Raw genomic sequence first — 17,217 nt, forward strand, 5'->3', positions numbered from 1 at the left:
TATAAAGTTACTCTGAAAAACCCAACCCAGCCTCCTTTCTGTGAGATTTAGACCAAAGCAAGGCCCAAAGTGGCCTTGCAGCCAAGGGAGCATAAGGAGAGTGGTTGCAGTGCAGGGCCTGACCCTACCAGGGGCCCAGGGACCCCAGGACAGCTCTCTCAGGACCACCTTCATTTAACCCCTCTTTTGGTTTCAGCTCCCATACAGCTGTGGTCCCACTCAACTCAGAGGGAGACAGCACAGACAGCAAGAGCATCTGCCCTGCCACAGCCCCACTCCCCTCTCCCCAAAACTGACCCTAAATCTACAAATTGTCTGGCACAATTTGTATGATTCTTAGAAGTATGATTCTAAGAAAGAAGTTCAACATTTGATGGGTAAATTGTAAAAAAAAAAAAAAAAAAAAAAAAACAAGTTTATTTGAAAAAACTCAGCCTCTTAACATGAATTCTGATCAACATGTACTAGAACTTGAGAGCCATTAACCTGCTCCACGTACATTGAGATATTTTCCAACACTAAAAAATAAAAAATAAATACATACAAATTCTTTCCTCCCCCTTACGTGTCCTAGATGTGAGAGGTTCGGCATCCACCGCCTGAAGATCTCAGTTGAACAGAAGCAAGTAAAAGAGGTTTCTCTAACAGGTAAAAGAGCAAAAGCAGAAAGTCTCAGGGATGTACCATCTCCACGTGCCCCACCACTCTGCCCAGGGTCAGGCACCTAAAACTCTCATGTGGGTGGGATGCTCTGGTGGAAACCCACCCCATGGAGGGACAGGGCAGCACAGACCTGCAGCGGGATCAATGCCAGCACCCCAAACTGAGCCCCCCATTTCACATCACCCAGCATGGGGCTGAAAAGAGGCACCATCAGGGCAGAGTGGGGAGGCAGGGGAGACTCCAGCCCTGCCCAAGGAAGGCTGGGGCACACCCGGGCTGCCACGGCCCCGGAGCGGGTAACGCTGCTCAGCAAGAACCGCAGCCGTCCTTCTTGAACCTGAATATCCCATGAGAGAACAGCTACAAAAACAGGGACTTTAAAGAACTACAGTAGCTAAAAAGTGTTTTCAAAACATACCTAAAGACCACCTACAGAGCCAGGAGGCACCAGGCACGGGGATCGAGGAGCACCTTGCCCCGTGCCCGGCTCTCCCCCCTGCAGAGGGCCTGCGGTAAGAAGCGTGTGAAGCAGTATTCATCCAGGGCTGGCCCTGAAGCTCATCGTGCTCCAACAAATCCAGTATCCTGCTTTTTATGGCTTTTTAACAACAAAACTCCCCAAAACACACGCATACACCCCCCCCCACCCTCCCCAACCCCAAGCAGAATACAGAGCTAAAGCACAGTTTAGAGTTAAGGCTCATCCAGATTTGACTAGATATGGAGACTGTAAGGCACATATTAGTACATTCATGTTACTGTTAAAAAGCCAAGACTATAAAACCCCCCCCTGCCCCTGACACACGAGGATACTGCATGTGTAGGCCTGTTACCTTTGTTGAACACAGATGGAAAGACAACTCAGAGCCCGTTTAAAAATGAACACCTGGTTTAAACACTTCTCACGGCCGCCCAGCGCCAGCAGAGCTGTGCCCCGGCCGCCCCGCCAGGGCAGCAGCGCTTCCCCGACTGACACTCCGGGATTGAGACCGGTCCCTCACATGCGGCTCTCCTCCTCTTTGACAACATCCTCAGAGCTCTTCTGAGGAGAGGGGGCCGAGGAGGCCACGTCGTTGTTCGCCTCTTTCGGCTTCTCGGGCTCGTCCACGTTGGTCTCCTCCTCCTTCCCTTCCTTCTTCGCCTTCTCCGCCTTCTGCTCCTTTGCCACCAGGCGGTAGTTGATGCCCATCCCGATGAAGAGGTAGATCCCAGCAATGATGAGGACGACCCCGCAGGCCCAGTACGTGTACTTGTAGTCACCATACATGTCATTGAGCCTCCCTGACGGACAGAGAGGGGACAGCTTAGCGAGATCCCCACAACCCGGAGCAGCTCTTGGGTTATGTTGCCAAGAGTAGCCCAAAACCATCACCCCCACCTTCAGGCAAGGACCTCTCCCACATTCCTTTATTCCCTGCTCCCCCACCCCATGCCAGGGGCTAAGCCCCCACTGCCTCAGCCATCTCTCAGATGCCAGGGTGGTCTCCTCACCCCTGCCCCAGTGCCAAGGGCTGCCCATTGCTCAGGGGGACTCGCCATGGCTCAGCAAGGCCAGGCAGGACAGCCAGAGTCATGGAGCCGTTAAGGTTGGAAGAGACCTTTAAGATTATCAAGTCCAGCCATCAACCCAGCACCACCACAGTGGTCACCACTAAACCACGTCCTCAAGTGAGTCCCCCCAGGCACAGCACACCCTTACCTAGCACAGGGGGTCCCAGAAGCACAGGGCAGCACTCCACGATGGTCACCAGGCCGACGGCGCTGGAGAACCGCTGAGCTCCCACCAGGTCCATCAGGGTCTCAAACAGGATCGAGCTCAGCCAGCCAAAGGCAAAGCCAAAGAATCCAGCATAAATGCAGAAGCCAGCATAGGTGGTGGACATGGGGACCAAGAGGTGGCAAACCCCGTTGTAAATCACAGAGATGGCGAAGAAATACTGGACGCGAGGTCTGATCCACTTGGTGTTTGCCACCAGTCCCATGGAAGGTCTAGCCACCATGTCCACGAAGGCCAGGATGGAGAGCAGGAAGGCTGCAGACTCACTAGGGATCTTCTTGCTCTTTGCATAATTGCTGAGGAAGACCAAGGGAGCGAACAGCCCAAAGAACATGATCACATTGCCTGACAGATAGAGCAGGAAGCCCCTGTGCGTGAACAGAGACAGGTCCAAGAACTTGTTGATTGTCTGGAAGAACGAGCTCTTCTCTTTCTTGCTCTTGCCATCGATGAGGTCTGTGCTGGTGTCACCATCATCCTTTTTCCCTGCCTTCCCAGCCTCCTGCTGCGCCTCCTTACTCTGATCCGGCTTGGGACCTATGGGCCTCATCAGGGATCCGGCCACACAGCAGTTCAGCAGGAGGCCACCGAGGATGAGGAAGCTGCCACGCCAGCCAAATATGCCAAAGAACATCTGGTTGACGGGCGCCAGGGTGGAGAGGAAGACAGGGCTTCCTGCCATCGCCAGCCCGTTGGCCAGTGGACGCTTCTTGAAGAAGTACTTGCCGATCATGGTTAAGGCTGGGTTCAAGTTGAAGGCGAGTCCAAGGCCTGCAAGAGAAATGTGGGGCTCAGGACTCAGGCACTGAGTCACAGAAGGGCTGGTGGGACAACAGGGGTTTCAGTTGTGGGGGTTTCACAGCTCCATTTCCAACTTAGAATCATGGAATCATTAAGGTTGGAAAAGACTTTTAAGATCATTGAATCCAACCATTAACCCAGCACTACCAGGTCCACCACTAAGCCATGTCCCCAGTGCCACATCTACATGCTTCTTAAACACTTCCAGGGATGGAGACTCCACCACTGCCCTGGAGAGTCTGTTCCAGTGCCTGACCACCAACTTCCCAACTGCACAAGCAGCAGTGAGCCCCTGCTGCCGGCTGGGGAGGTACCAGGTAGCAACAGAAATCAGAATTTATGCCAGTTTACAGACATTCCTTAATTATCACTGGGTTTAAGACGCTCCTGTCGCTGCTCTGCTGGGGCAGAGCCATCACTTACCCCCTATGACCCCAACACAGAAGTAGAGCTCCTCCACCGTGTTGCAGAAGGAGGCTGCGATCAGCCCGCAGCCCGAGAGGCACCCGCCCGCGATCATGATGGGCCTGCTGCCGTACTTGTTCACCAGGATGCTGCTGATGGGACCTGGGGACAAAGGAAATGCAACAAAGGTGAGTTATCTTTGCATGAAAGACAGGACACACACACACAGGTACACTGCAGCTTTGCTGCCAGAAGGTTCCAGCGTTCACACAGTGATGCTTCACCCAGGGAGGGAACTGGGGTAAGGGCAGGAGGAGATAAGAGAATCACAGAATGGTTTGGGTTGGAAGGGATCTTAAAGATCACCTTGTTCCAACTCCCTGCCATGGGCAGGGACACCTTCCACAGGTTGCTCCAAGGCCTGTCCAACCTGGCCTTGAACACTTCCATGGACGGGGCACCCACAGCTTCTCTGGGTAACCTGTGCACAGGGAAGAATTCCTTCCTAATATCTAATCTAAACCACCACAAGAGTAGGAATTGGTTAGACCACAGAAAACTTTGATTTCTCTGAGCAAGTTGCCTTCTGTGGGCTGAAACAGGAGCTGCTTAGGCACCAGCTGCCCCCAAAAACAGGGCTTTGGGACAGGGTGAAGCCACCTGCCCCATGCTGTGGCCTCTGCCCTGCCTGCAGCCACCTACCCACCACAGGCTGGGGTCTCAGCAGCAAAGCAACTGCCCAGCAACTGCCCATCTCCAGCCAGAGGTTTCTTACCAAGACCAGACAAAGTTGTGAGGAAGCATCTTCTGTGGGCACAAGTGAAGCTCCCAGGGCTCACAGGAGGAACAGCACTGCCCCAGGAGAAGGGGTGCTTCTGTTTTCACTGCTACCCCTAAGGCAAACAGGACCCAATTGCCCTTTTAAGTGCTTCACTATCAGGAGCTTTAATCCAAAGCAAACAGTGATTAGATAATGCCAAGCATGCTCTACAGACACTAAAAGGTATTTAAATAGACTGGATGTTCATCCAGTGAATATTAACAGACCCCGTTTTGCCATTAACAGACAGAGAGGTTGTCAACATGTTGTTCATAGATCCTCAGATGCTACTTGACCTTTTTGCCCAGTTTAAACACAGCCTGGAGAAGGTTACAGAGGCCTTGGAGCTGCAGAGGCTGCCCCCAGCCCCACAGCATCCAGTGTGGTCCCATGGGAATGGGTCATGGCCTGGTCTCGTGAGAGGGAGCAGCAGCACCCAGGAGGTGCCACACCACCCCAAATCCCACAGGCTTCCCCACAGAGCATTCAGCACTTTGCTCAGCACTGGACCTTGAACTCAGAAACATGATGCCCCTGGACAGAGTCTAACAGCACCCATGGCCTCCCCTCCAGTAAATCCAGCCAGGGAGCAGCAGGATCCAAGGACAGCCAGCAGGAAACTACCCAGCTGGGTAGTGCCAGGTGTCCTATTGCTCCAGTGCAATTCAGACCCTGCAAAGAGTCTGGGTTCAGGCAGGAACAAGTGGGGCAGGAGCATGTTCTTGTGCTCCAGCAGCTGGGGGATGAATCACAGAAAATCCTGAGTTGGAAAGGATCAGCAAGGATCACTGAAGTTCAGCTCCTGGCCCCACTCAGGACACCCCCAAAAATCCCACATGTGCCTGAGTGTTGTCCAAAGGCTCCTTGAGCTTTGTCAGGCTTGGGGCCGTGACCACTGCCCTGGGGAGCCTGTTCCAGTGCCCAACCACCCTCTGGGTGAAAAAAAAGCACTTGGGCAAGTCTGGGGTACTTTTAGCATCCCTGGCACCAGCCTATGAGCAAGTGGTTCAAGACCAGCAGTTCTTGGAATTTAATGGCAACAGATCAATGGGGGCAGGAAAGACAGTGACAGTGTGGACAGAGTGGGACAGGGGGACACAACCATGACCCCAGGGCTGGAGGAGGTAGCTCTCACCCCTGCTGCCAGGCACCTCCAGCCAGTGCTGCCCTCAGGGCACCCAGAGGAACCAGCTCTGAGCTATTAGGAGAGGAGGAATGGCCCAGATTGGGTCTCATTAAGGCAGTTACACGGTTTACAAGCTTGTTATAACATCGGAGCAGGGAAATGTGCTGGTCGCTTCGCTGGCTGAGCGAGGACAAAGCAGAGCCTGTTCCCTCCAAAGGAAAAGCCTCGTGCTCAGCCGGGAGCTGACGTCAGCTCCTTTGGATGCACAAATGCAGCGAGGCCGCGGGCACCTCGCCAGCTGGGGATGGCAGCAGGACAAGCTCCCATTTGCCTCTGAAGTGGCCACAACAGCAGGCTGCCAGTAAGAGCTTCTTTCAGCCCAGCACAAGGCCGTGTTCGCAGGCGGGTACAAGACCCCGGGGTCTGGAGACCAGGAGCGCCCTGCTTGCTCCTCACCCATTAAAGACAAGCGTAAAGCACACGGCTGGGGGATTAAAAGCCTTCAAAAGGCAGTTGCTGAAGGGCAGGGGAGGGGAGCTGCTTCAGTTTAAGTGGGTTTGCCTTATTCTGCTCATGCCTCTGTACTTCCAGTGCACATTGCCATCCTCAAACAGCACAAGCTGCTCGTGACACTGCTCGGCACCAGCAAGGAGGAAAAGGCAGCACGAGGCTTCAGTGCACTCCAAGCACAGCTGAGCTCACCAGGAAATGGGGACAAATCCCTAGACAGACACACTGTATGCTGAATTTAAAAATAATAATAAAAAAAAAAAATCAATGTCTTATCTAAAGGAAAAGTGCCCCTGGGAGTGAGGCTCCCACACATGGCACAGCAGCTCCCTGGCCTTCAGGAGGGTGCTGGGAGCAGACACAGAGTCCATAGCCCACTGTAACAAGGACAAGGGCAGAATTACACAAGTCATAATTCCCCGGAAAGATTTTACTTACGGCTTTGCAGAGGAGGACAGATTAACCCGGTTTTTGCATTCTGGGCACTAAATAGAACTTTCTGAGCAACTTCTTTCAAGAAAACTCATTAAGGGAGGTTTTGCTCTCACATAAGGAGAGAATTCCAACTTTCAGCAAAGTTTTGGTTGTTTCACTATGGCCAGGTGGGCATCACCAGCCCCAGCAGCAGAGCAGCATCCTGTGCTGTGACACAGGAGCACAAGCACTGCTGCCTCCAGCCCGCTTACCTCCTGCATACATAACAGCCAGCATGATGGACGAGATCCAGGAGACTTTGCTGCTGGATGCATTGAAGATGACCTCAATCTCTTTGAAGAACACGGTGATGGACTTGGGGAAGGCATAGGAAAATCCAATGGAGATGAAGGCTCCGACGACCACGGCCCATCCCCATCCTCCTTCAGGAGGGGTGTATCCCACGGGGCCTCCGACGGGCGGTGGCATCTTGAACCAAGCTGGCGACGACTCAGTTGGGGTTCAAAGATCTGCAAGGGACAAAGTGTTGCCTCAGCTGAGAGCAGACGCTGCATCCCTGCTCCTGGCACGCAACTGCACAGCTCGAGCCCTGCTCCCAAGGCTGGCACAGCACCAGTGCCCCCATACCTCCAGGAGAGCTGATCTGAGGGGTGGGAGCACTTGAGGGTCACCAGCGCACTGGGCCACCCCAAAACACACGCTCGGATTGCAGCTGGCCTTTAAGAGCCCTGGATAGTATGTATCTGTAAGGGTCAAATCTAAGATATAACACCCTGACCTACACTGGAAAGGGCAGGCAGTGTCTGGGACAGCAGCAGCCAGAGCCCCGACAGCATCTCCAGGAAATCCCAGCACTTCAATATCCCAGGAAGCCCTAGGCCTCCTGGAGCAGGAGCAGCACACCCAGGTTATCAACTGCAGGAACAGTGACTGAAATAAGTCTCCACACATGGGCCAGGACTGCTAAAGAGCAGTCAGGTGTCACAGCACACCCATCACCCCTAAAGGTCAGGGCCTGCAGCTAAACTTAGCCTGAGCAGTGACCAGGGAAGGCTCCTGTATGCTGCCAGGGAAGGGGGAGGTGGATCCACAGGGAGCAGCCCCAGCAGAGCCTGATTCCCAGGGGACTTGGCCCTGCCAGGGCATCTCCTGACCCAGCTGCATCCAAACCCCTCTCCCCAACTGAAAGGCGAGTTTCACAAAGCACCAAAGTGTAAAAAACAATTCACCTAAAAAGATGAAACCAGAAGGGATTACAGAACAAAATAAATGGGGAAATGTCACACAGTCTTGCTGAAGTGTGGAATCCCCTTGGAGAGGCTGAGCAGGGAGAGGCTGATTGGGAGCGATCCAGAGGCCAGCAGGGTCGGGCTGCTCATAAACAGGCCCACGCTGCAGCTGCTGCACAGCTGGATCACACCCCGGAGGCACAGCTCCTCCAAACCAAGGCTGCTCCAGCAGCAGAGAGCAGCATGAACCATCCCGGGAGGAACCACAACCAGGGCAGCTGCTCACAAACATGGGTCACAACATGCAAAGCAACAGGAATCGCTACCAACCCCAGAACTCCTGTGTGCCCCCAGGGGTTTCAGAAGACACTTTCTGATGCACCACGGCCCTCCCCAGCCAGAGATCACCCTGCCCGTATTAAGCACCATCAGCCAAGGAGGGGACACTGGGCTCCTTCACCAGAGCCCACCCCTCACTCTGCAGCTTGCTGCTGAGAAAAAGCCACCTTGGAGCCAGAGAGCCTTTTCCAGAGCTCGTCGGGTCACACCAGGCACAGCGACAACTTCAAAGCAGCGTGGTGCTGGCTCTGAGAGGTGCAGCCTCCTATTTATAGCACGAATCCGCCCCGGCCCACGGCGATTACCATCTCATCCTCATCCACGGCTGTTGACATGCCAGCATCTACCTGGCACATCCCCTGGGCACACAGCACAGCACTGCGGGCGCCTGCCTTTTCGCTCGCTCCATGTAACTCCGACACACATCCAAGGCCGGGATCAGAGTGTCCCACCCAAAGCACAGCCCAGAGCCACGGGGAGACCCCGCTCCCACCTGGCACCGGAGGCACCAGCAGCAGTTACCTGATACAGCACCGGGGTTGCCAGAGCCACCCGACACCTGGCCGTGCTCAGGTGATGCCCCGGAGGACCCAGGCGAGGCGAGAGGAAGCAAAGCACGGGAGGTCGGATTCCATAAGCTGCTAAGACTGGTTTAGCCCGACCCAGACACTGGTTTCTCGCTGGCAGGGTATTTTCCTGCATCCTGGCCAGTGTGACACATGACCATCACGAGCAGCTCCGAGCCACCCGCCGCTCCAACAAAGGAATCATTGACAAGACGCTGCCCCTGGCACGTCCACAGCTGAACTATGCCCGGGAGCCACAGACTTTTTCCTCTGATTTCCTCTCTGGGACTCTCAGGGATAGCTTGACCCACATTCGGATCTGGCTGCAGGCAGATCCTTGGGCCAACACATCTGTGGGCACCCACCTGGCACCAGCAGTCAGGGAGGGAAGTGCCAGAGGCTCCTGATGCACTCTGGCCTCTCCGGCCATGGAGCAGTCCACCCACCATGAGCACCAGGAATTGCTGAACATCCCCTCCCCACACTGGAGTTCCCACCACCTCTTGCTTTGAGTCACATTGAGCTTTCATGGCCTTCAGTGAACCTTAAAGCCTCATCCAACCACACTGATTTATCCAAAACGTTTTTTTTTAAAAGCTGAAACTACCAGGTGTTGGCTATAAAAACTCCCAGCACGGAATACAATCTACTTGTGAGCACTAATTAAAACTACAGGCAATAAAAGCCATCCAAGGCAAAGGCTGGCGGGGTGCAGATGAGGTGTTGGGGATTTTTTCCCTTTTGCTCCTGAGACACATACACTGGTTTAATTCTACCACTGCTCCCGAGGAGCTCAACTGCTCAGGAATGACTGTGGCTTGGTTCACCTATTTGTTCTTCCCCTGCAAGCAGCATTCCTCCTCCTGTGGGTGCTGAGGTGGCATCTCTCTGTAAAATAAAAGGCCTCTGGCGGGTTAGGCATGACCTCTCTTGCATTGCTGAGGCACAACGAAAAACCTTCAGCTGAACAAGGTTTTGAGACCATGAAGCAAGATTCCCAAAGCCTGACGCCAGAGGGTTTACATGGGGAGTTCTGCATGCCACAACACTTTTCCCTGACTCATTGAAAATCCTTATTAAGAAAAACCAGTTTTAGAAAGCTCATTCTCAACCGCATTAAGGCTTCTTGCTGATTTCCTCCTTGCCTCCACACAGAAATAGTTTCAAAGGAGCGAGGGAAAAAGAAAACAAAGCACATGTAAGGCAGGCAGCCTAATTGGAAAGATTCCTCCCCTTTGCAAAAAGGAAAAAAAAAAAAAAAAACACTCAGAACATAGTTATGACATTTCCAGCTCTGTTTTGGAAGAGCTGCAACGTGTAAGACGTGTTTGGAAATCAAATTCACAGCTGCCAGGCAGCCAGCTACAGTTTGCCCTATTAGGAAATAAAATAACCGTATTTGCAGTAATTAAGACTGATGAGACCGAGTAATGAGTGTGAGTATCACATCTGCTCCCTGTTGAAGTCCTGACTAATCCACAGGAATGGGTAGCCTACAGCCACCCTCCTCTGCACAGCGACATCGAGAGCAGGAATGGAGGCAACGAGGACGGTATCACCTCGAAACAGATCCCACAGGAGACTAAAGCCCTTCCATCTCCGAGGTCCCACGCACAGGCACTGTTATCCCTTCTCCAAAGGGGCCTGGAACAGGATGATTTCAAGACTTTTTAGTTACATAATGCAGCAAATTGCTGCGCTTTTCAAAGCCTGGATTGGCAGGACTCCAGCACAGAAAGACAGAGGCTCACATTTATAAAGCACTGCAAATGCCGCAAAGTATTTCTGGGGCAAAGCCTTTATGAAAGTGACCTCACACCACTCCTTTTTGGGGTCAGGGGAAGAAGGACGTCCCCCACCCACGCAAGGGCTGTGCCTGAGCACAGCACACCTCTGCCTCTGCTCGCACATCCCTCCAGCTCAGAGCTTCCCTGCTCGGGGCATACACTCATGGCATCTGCTGCTGTATAAACTCACAACGCCTTTCCCATGCTCAGAGTGCCTGGGACCTGAAGCAGGGCAGCCAGGGAGCCCCAGCTCCTGCTCCCACGGAGCAGGGCAGCCAGGGAGCCCCAGCTCCTGCTCCCACGGAGCAGGGCAGCCAGGGAGCCCCAGCTCCTGCTCCCACGGAGCAGGGCAGCCAGGGAGCCCCAGCTCCTGCTCCCACGGAGCAGGGCAGCCAGGGAGCCCCAGCTCCTGCTCCCACGGAGCAGGGCAGCCAGGGAGCCCCAGCTCCTGCTCCCACGGAGCAGGGCAGCCAGGGAGCCCCAGCTCCTGCTCCCACAGCCCACCCCTATCCCAACATCGACGCAGGTTTGTGCCACTGCCGGCAGAAGCTCACCCGGCACACCTTGGTAGGTGTGAAGTCCACAGTGACTCATCCCAGCCCTGCTGTCTCTGCTCCCTGCCTTCTGCTCCTCTGCGCTCTCCCAGCTCCAGAGCGGGATGTAGCAATGTCTGGAGTGGGACCTCCATGGCAAAAAGAAGTCCAGGGATGTCCCAGCTATACAGCGGCCATTTGGGCTCCTTGTGCCTTTGTCAGCTGGACCTGGCCTTTGGCCTGGGAATGCCAACACTGAAACAAGGCAGGATGGGCACAAAGCTGCCCCTCACCAGCAACACAGATCCAACTCCCTGGGGGTATTCCTCCCTCAAGCCCCCAGCAGAGAGGGGGACACTGGTCCCCAGGAGCCTGTTCCTACCAGCCCCATCCCAAAGCACAAGCCAAAGGAGAGCCTGACACATATCTACCCCTCCCAGTAGAATCTCCCAAGTCCAGCTCACCACAACAGGCTCTTCCAGTGCTCAGCACAGGGCCATAAACATCCCATGGGACATTTGTCCAACGCTGGGAGCTGGCAGACTCCCGGCATCCCCTTCTGGTCCCTGAAACTAAACTGAGATCTCATGCTGGGGAAATGAAGGTGTCCACAGCCAATAACGCTTTATAGCTTCAAATATGGCCCTTTTCTGGCCAGAAACAAGACGAAATCAAGATTGTCAGGAGCTAATGAGACACCACTTTCACCGGTTTTAAGCGGGTTTAGGGCATTAAGCGCAGAGCTGTAATTCCAGCGAGCCCCCACCGCCGGGGTTTAACCTGGCAGCACATGGCCTACGTGACTCCCCGGCGCTTCCAAGGGCTCTGCACCAAGACAATGGTCGATTGAGGCCCCGCTCAGCCCCAGCCCTCGCTGCCGGGGTGAGGTGAGGTCAGCAGCACGGGTAGGGCTTGCTCGAGGCCGGCTGCCCGCACGGGCAGGCTCAAGGTTTAGGCCAGAAGCAGCCGGGCCCGCTCAGTGTCTCTCCCCACCAGGGATGGCCAGTGCACCCCCAGACGTGCCCTGGTCTGCCGGCCCAACATGCAGACAGACAGACAGACGCCACGGGGTACGGCATTGGCAGCTGCCCTCCTCCAGCTCCACCGCCAGCACGAGCCCTGGCCTGCAGAGACACAGATCATCTTGCTCACCCTGCCGGGCAGGACCATGGACCTTCCCTGGACACCTGCCATGGACCTTCCTGGACACTCACCATGGACCTTCCCTGGACACTCACCATGGTTCTCTCCAGTAAACACAGCCTTCTGACCTCCAAAATGCTCCCCAGAGTAGCATAGGCTGTGAAAGGCTGTGAGCTGCCCTGCAAAGTGAGATTTTGGGATGGTTTATCAGCAGCTTTGGGGAAAAACAACCAACCAGATCGAGCGAGCAGCTATTTCTGTCCACCAGAGGAGCTCCCATCCAGGGATGCCATGCCTGGTTGTTAGCAGCAGGTGGTCTCGGCTTGCCTGAGCAAGGACCAAGCATCTTACTCCAGCATGAAGTCAAGCTTAAGCAAGCTACCAACAAGCCCAAGTCGAAAGCCTAGCTTATTTCTACACCAGAGCCTGGCTGTGGCCACAGCTCTCCCAGAGCACTCTGACCCAAAACCCTGTGGCCAGGCTGGTTACAAGAACATTATGTGCAGCAGCTCTTGCGTGTCCTCTGGGCTCACATTGGCTTCAGCTCCAGGCACAGCACGCAGATCCCCTTCTCTAACTGTGCCCATATTCCTAGAGAAAAGGATTCCCACAGCACCGGCTGCCAGCCAAGTCCCCCAGTCTCAGGAGGGGACAGGAGGTGCTCAGCCCCTGTATTTGGTCTCACAGTCCCACCCTGAGCATGAATTGTGCTCTGCCAGGACACAGAGCTGATCCTCCCCGCACCAGCAGTGCTCAGGAACGCTCCCAGAACACCCTGTGCCCGCCAGGAAATCCTCAGAATGAGAAAAATGTGGTACGGAACAGCACCGGCATTCTTTCATCAGACACCCACACTGCCAGCCAGGGACAGCTCCCGGTGTCTTGGCAGAGCAGGGGGCTGCAAACCCCCAAAAAGTCACAGTTATCACTGTCCAAACAGAACTGTCTCTCCCCTAAGAGCAGGAACCTGAGCTTTGCTCCCACATGATTGTTGCCTCTGAGCCCTCAAACCAGGGATGAGGGAGCACCAGGATGGAGGTGGGAGACTCACACTGAGGACCAAGGCAGCACCTGCAAGGAGGTGGGAGAGGAGGTCACACCAGTAGCACACGGGTGATTGTGGTTTCAGCAACTAACTACAGCTCCACACAGATTTTCTTTGGCTACAGTACAACTGCAACTACACTGCAGCAGCTCTAAGGGCACGCTTGAAAGTGAGTCAGCCAGTGAGAGGTTCCCACTTTCTTACAGTCACTGTTACAGGCTGATTCCAGAGAAGGAAATAGGAAAGGCCATAAAAGTGCAACAATAGATTTGCACTACAGCACTTAATGACACGCACCTCGCCTCCCCGAGCCTACGTGCAGCTTTTCAACTCCTCATAAAGGAGATATAAAATGACAGCATGAAAGTCACTGGGTATTTTCCACCTTAGCTGCCAGATAAATCAGGTCAACCCTGCGAAGTAGGAGCCAAAAGAAAGCACATGCAACCATTCACACCTTTTGTAGGGAACACCTCCTGGAAGGGAAGGAGGCTTCACACCTCCTTGAGGGGCCAGGACAGGCACAGGCACCCCCACGACTTTGGGGCAGGGAGGTTTGCCTGTGCAAACTGAGATCACTCACCCCAGCGATTCATCTAAGACTGAGAAAGCCCCTTCCCACAAAGCTACCAAACAGGAGCTCAGGGGGTTTCTCCACTCCCAGCACACCCCGGCTGTTCCCTCCCCCGGCCCATTTCTCAGCCCTGCTCCTTCCCTTACAGACACAGCCAAGGAAATCTCAGAGCAAAAACACCCAGGAGAATCAGCCAGCACTAAATTACCTCACTTAGCATGAAAATGGGATGCCTGTGCACCACAAAAAGGCTTAAGGCTCACAGAAAGGCACAAAAACAGAATCATTAGACCTGGTTTCTTGTGATGCAACTAAGAAAATCCATCTTTTTCCTCAGAAGGAACTTAAAGCACATGAGAGAGAACATGAGAAACCCTGGTGCAAAGGGCCTGCTCTCGCACGGCAGGGTGTGAGCCTGCAGAAAGTGTTCTGAAGCACTCGGAACATTTGCTGTCCCAGGGAAGGACACAAATCCCACCTCTCCTCCTGCAGCTACAAGTGACCCACAATTTTCTTCTGATCCTCTTGCTCACCCTCATCCCTTTTCCTCAGGTCAGCTTCCAAACCCTCCAGCACTGCTCACCCTTTTGTGACACACCTGGGGGCTCTGCCCCGAGCCAGGACACCCACCCCGGGCAAAGCAGCCCAACAGCACATCTGGAGCCCAGCCGCACGCAGCTCCCCAAACATCTCATTCTGGGGCCAGCAAACACCTGCCAGAGGCCACTGGGCTTCAACCAGAGCAAGTAGGTGCCAGCTCGGGGAGCGTTTCGACAGCCCCTCGTTACGGAGCGAGTGTGAGCGACCACCAGCCACCAGCGAGTTCCAAGGGTCCGACCTTCCCGCTGCCGATCACCGCAACACCTCAGCGGCCGAGTGACAGCCCACCCGCACACCCGAGGGCGGGTGTGCGCCCCACGCACGTGTGGCACCGTCCGGACCTCACCGCCTCTTTCTCCTCCTCCCTGAGCAAGGCAGAAACAGGCGTTAAAGGCGCCTTTCCCGGGGCCGGAGCCCCGCAGTCCCTCCCGCGAACCCCAGCAGCGGATCGCGGCGCTGAGGGACCCGGGCGGATCAACCACCCGGCCGGCCTCGAGCGCCCGAGGTCCAGCTCCGAGCACCTGCCCAGAGGAGCCGCCCGGGGCTGGTGCGAGCGATGTGGAGCCCAGCCAGGGGCTGAGGGCTCCGGGAGCGCTCCCCATGGGGACGGGGGGCACCCCAGAGCCCTAAACTCACCCCCAGCCGCAGGACACGGTTCCCACGCGGCTGCCGGGCCTTCCCTGCCTTTATCAGCCGCCAGACACACGCGGTAATCGCCCCTTCCCTGCACCCCGAGCGCTTATCGAGCACCCTCAAATGGCGCGGGGACCGTCCCGCGGAGGTGCCCGGGGAGCGGCCTGAGGGGCTGGGCCCGGACAAGGAGCCCCCGGGGCAGAGACCCCCCTCCCCGGCCCAGGGGAACCCCTCTGGGGCAAGGAAACTTCACCTAGGGCAGCTGGGCAACCCAGGACCCCCAAGGCCACCACCAGCCACCCCCAGGCCCGGGCCCCGCCGGTCACCGGGAGAAGGGCGCGGGGGGATCCCCGACCCCGGGGCGCTGCTGCCGCTGAAGGAGGAGCGGGGGCGGTCGGGGCAGGGCGCGTGTAGGACCTTCACCACGCGGCCACCGCGGAGCGGGGACAAAAACACGGCTTCCCCCCCTCCCGGGGGTCTGAGGGAGCCGGGGGGGGGGCCGGATCGGCGGATCCAACGCGGGCAGAACCGCCGCGGTGTAACCGACCCGCCAGCGAACCGAACGGCCGCGGCGGCGGCCGCGAGCCCCGGCAACGGCGCGGGACCCTCACCGGCCCCGGGCAGCGCGGAGCCGCCGGAGCGCTTCAGCAGCCGGGGGAGGCTCCAGGAGTCATGGGCTGGGGGGGTTCCCGCAGCCGGAGGAGGGGGGTCCCAACCCCGCGCCCGCCCGTCCCCGTCCCGCCGCGCCACGTGGGCCGGCCGGGCCCTACCTGCGGGTGCCGCCGCCGCCGCCGAGTGCGGGCGCCCCCGCCCCCGCCGCTATAAGGGGCGGAGGGGCCCCGGGGGCGGGAGCGGGACGGGCCCCGCCGAGCGCCGCCCCCCCGCGCCACGTGCGCCCCGCCGGGCCCCCCCACCCCGCCCCCGACCCCTGCCCGGCCCCGCCACCGGCGGGCCCGGCCGTGAGCCCCGGCACGTACCGCCCCGGCCACGCGGGGCCCGGCCCGTGCGGGGCCTCCGGTGCCGGCGGGACCGAGCGCCGGGACCGGGTGTGCCGGGAGGCCGGGCCGGATGCGGCCGCGACTTTAACCGGCAGAGCGGGACTTCCCTGAAGCTTCTCCCACGGGGTGACTCGGCGCGGGGTCAGGAACCAGGGGTGCCCCTTGCTCCCCCACTGCCGGGCCCGGCCGCTTCACTGCTCCTGGGGGTCCTGGCCCTGATCCCAGGGATCCTGGCTTCGTTCCCGGGAGACCTGGCTGCACTACAGGGGTTCCTGGCTCTGCTTCCAGGGGTTGTGGCCCCACTCCTGGGGGGCCCTGGCCCCACTCTCGGGGGTTCTGGCCTTGCTCCTGCGGGGTCCTGGCCCTTCTCACTGAGGTCCTGTCCCCACTCCTTGAGTCCTGACTCCAGTCTCCAGGGCCCTGGATTCAGTCCCAGGGGTCCTGGCCCCACTACAGGGGGTACTGGCCCTGTTCGCAGAGGTCCTGGCCCCACTCCTGGAGTCCTGGCCCTGTTCCTGTGGTACCTGGTCCCACTCTTGTGGGCCCTGGCTCCACTCTTGGGGCTCCTTGCCCCACTTTTGTGGTCACTGGCTGTGCTTTTGTGGGTCCTGGCTCCACTTTTGGGGGCCCTGGCCCTGGTCTCGGCACGTTCTGGCCCCACCACTGGGATCCCTGGCCCTGCTCCTGGGAGTCCTGAACCTGCTCCTGGGGGTCCTGGCACCATTTCTGGGGGCCCTTGACCCCCTCGGGTGCAGAATGCTGCACAGTGTCTATATCCAAACCCATCGGCGCTTAAAAATCCATTAAAATTAAAATCCTGACATCCACCAGAACATTTCTGATTGTCACCGGCCTCACATGCAGCTGCACTCCCATGAAAGCAGGGATGCACTGCCGGGGGAAAGGCATTTCTGGTGGATCACAATTATTTCTGCCAGATCCAGCCCCGTGCCCCAAGCTACCATGTGCCCAGGGATGTGAACAAGCTGGATGCTGTAGTCATTCCCCTCAAAATCTGGCTTTCTGGGATAAAACAGGCCCAGGCCCTGCATGCCCAATGCCTCAGTGTATGGAAGAGGCCCTTGCTGGAAGTGTGTCCCCATTCCAAGCAGAATTCCTCACCCTCTGGATGCAAACCAGCCCGTAGCAGCCGTGCAACCAGTGCTTTTCACTCCCCATGTGTCCCAAATCCTGTACAAACGGACTGTTACCTGGGAATGTTTTTCTCCAGCT

At 56.8% G+C, this 17,217-nt stretch overlaps 1 protein-coding gene across 2 annotated transcripts; it reads right to left on the bottom strand.

The window, feature by feature from the left end:
* Window positions 1-402: 402 nt before the first annotated feature.
* SLC16A1 (solute carrier family 16 member 1) lies at window positions 403-15,852 on the bottom strand. Of its 2 annotated transcripts, none has more exons than XM_051808604.1 (5): window positions 15,757-15,852; window positions 6,789-7,046; window positions 3,665-3,808; window positions 2,363-3,211; window positions 403-1,944 (listed from the first exon to the last, which is right to left on the bottom strand). In XM_051808604.1, the coding sequence occupies exons 2-5, from the start codon at window positions 7,003-7,005 to the stop codon at window positions 1,661-1,663; spliced, it is 1,494 nt and encodes a 497-aa protein (XP_051664564.1). In that variant the 5' UTR covers window positions 7,006-7,046; window positions 15,757-15,852; the 3' UTR covers window positions 403-1,660. The 2 variants fall into 2 exon arrangements, with proteins under 2 accessions (XP_051664564.1, XP_051664563.1); XM_051808603.1 differs by lacking the exon at window positions 15,757-15,852 and adding an exon at window positions 15,313-15,544.
* Between the last annotated feature and the right edge of the window lie 1,365 nt (window positions 15,853-17,217).

Source organism: Manacus candei, unplaced genomic scaffold, assembly GCF_025592945.1.
Source record: "Manacus candei isolate 608988 ecotype Guabito, Panama unplaced genomic scaffold, ASM2559294v1 h1tg000073l, whole genome shotgun sequence".
Classification (NCBI taxonomy): Eukaryota; Metazoa; Chordata; class Aves; order Passeriformes; family Pipridae; genus Manacus; species Manacus candei.

Bases quoted from the DNA above. Each gene is read 5' to 3' on its own strand.
- SLC16A1 (XM_051808604.1), bottom strand. From the start codon at position 7,005: ATGCCACCGCCCGTCGGAGGCCCCGTGGGATACACCCCTCCTGAAGGA. The intron at 3,809-6,788 runs GTAAGCGGGCTG...CTTTGTCCCCAG, and splicing joins GGCTGTTATGTATGCAGGAG to GTCCCATCAGCAGCATCCTG. The intron at 1,945-2,362 runs GTAAGGGTGTGC...TCTGTCCGTCAG, and splicing joins TCTGGGACCCCCTGTGCTAG to GGAGGCTCAATGACATGTAT.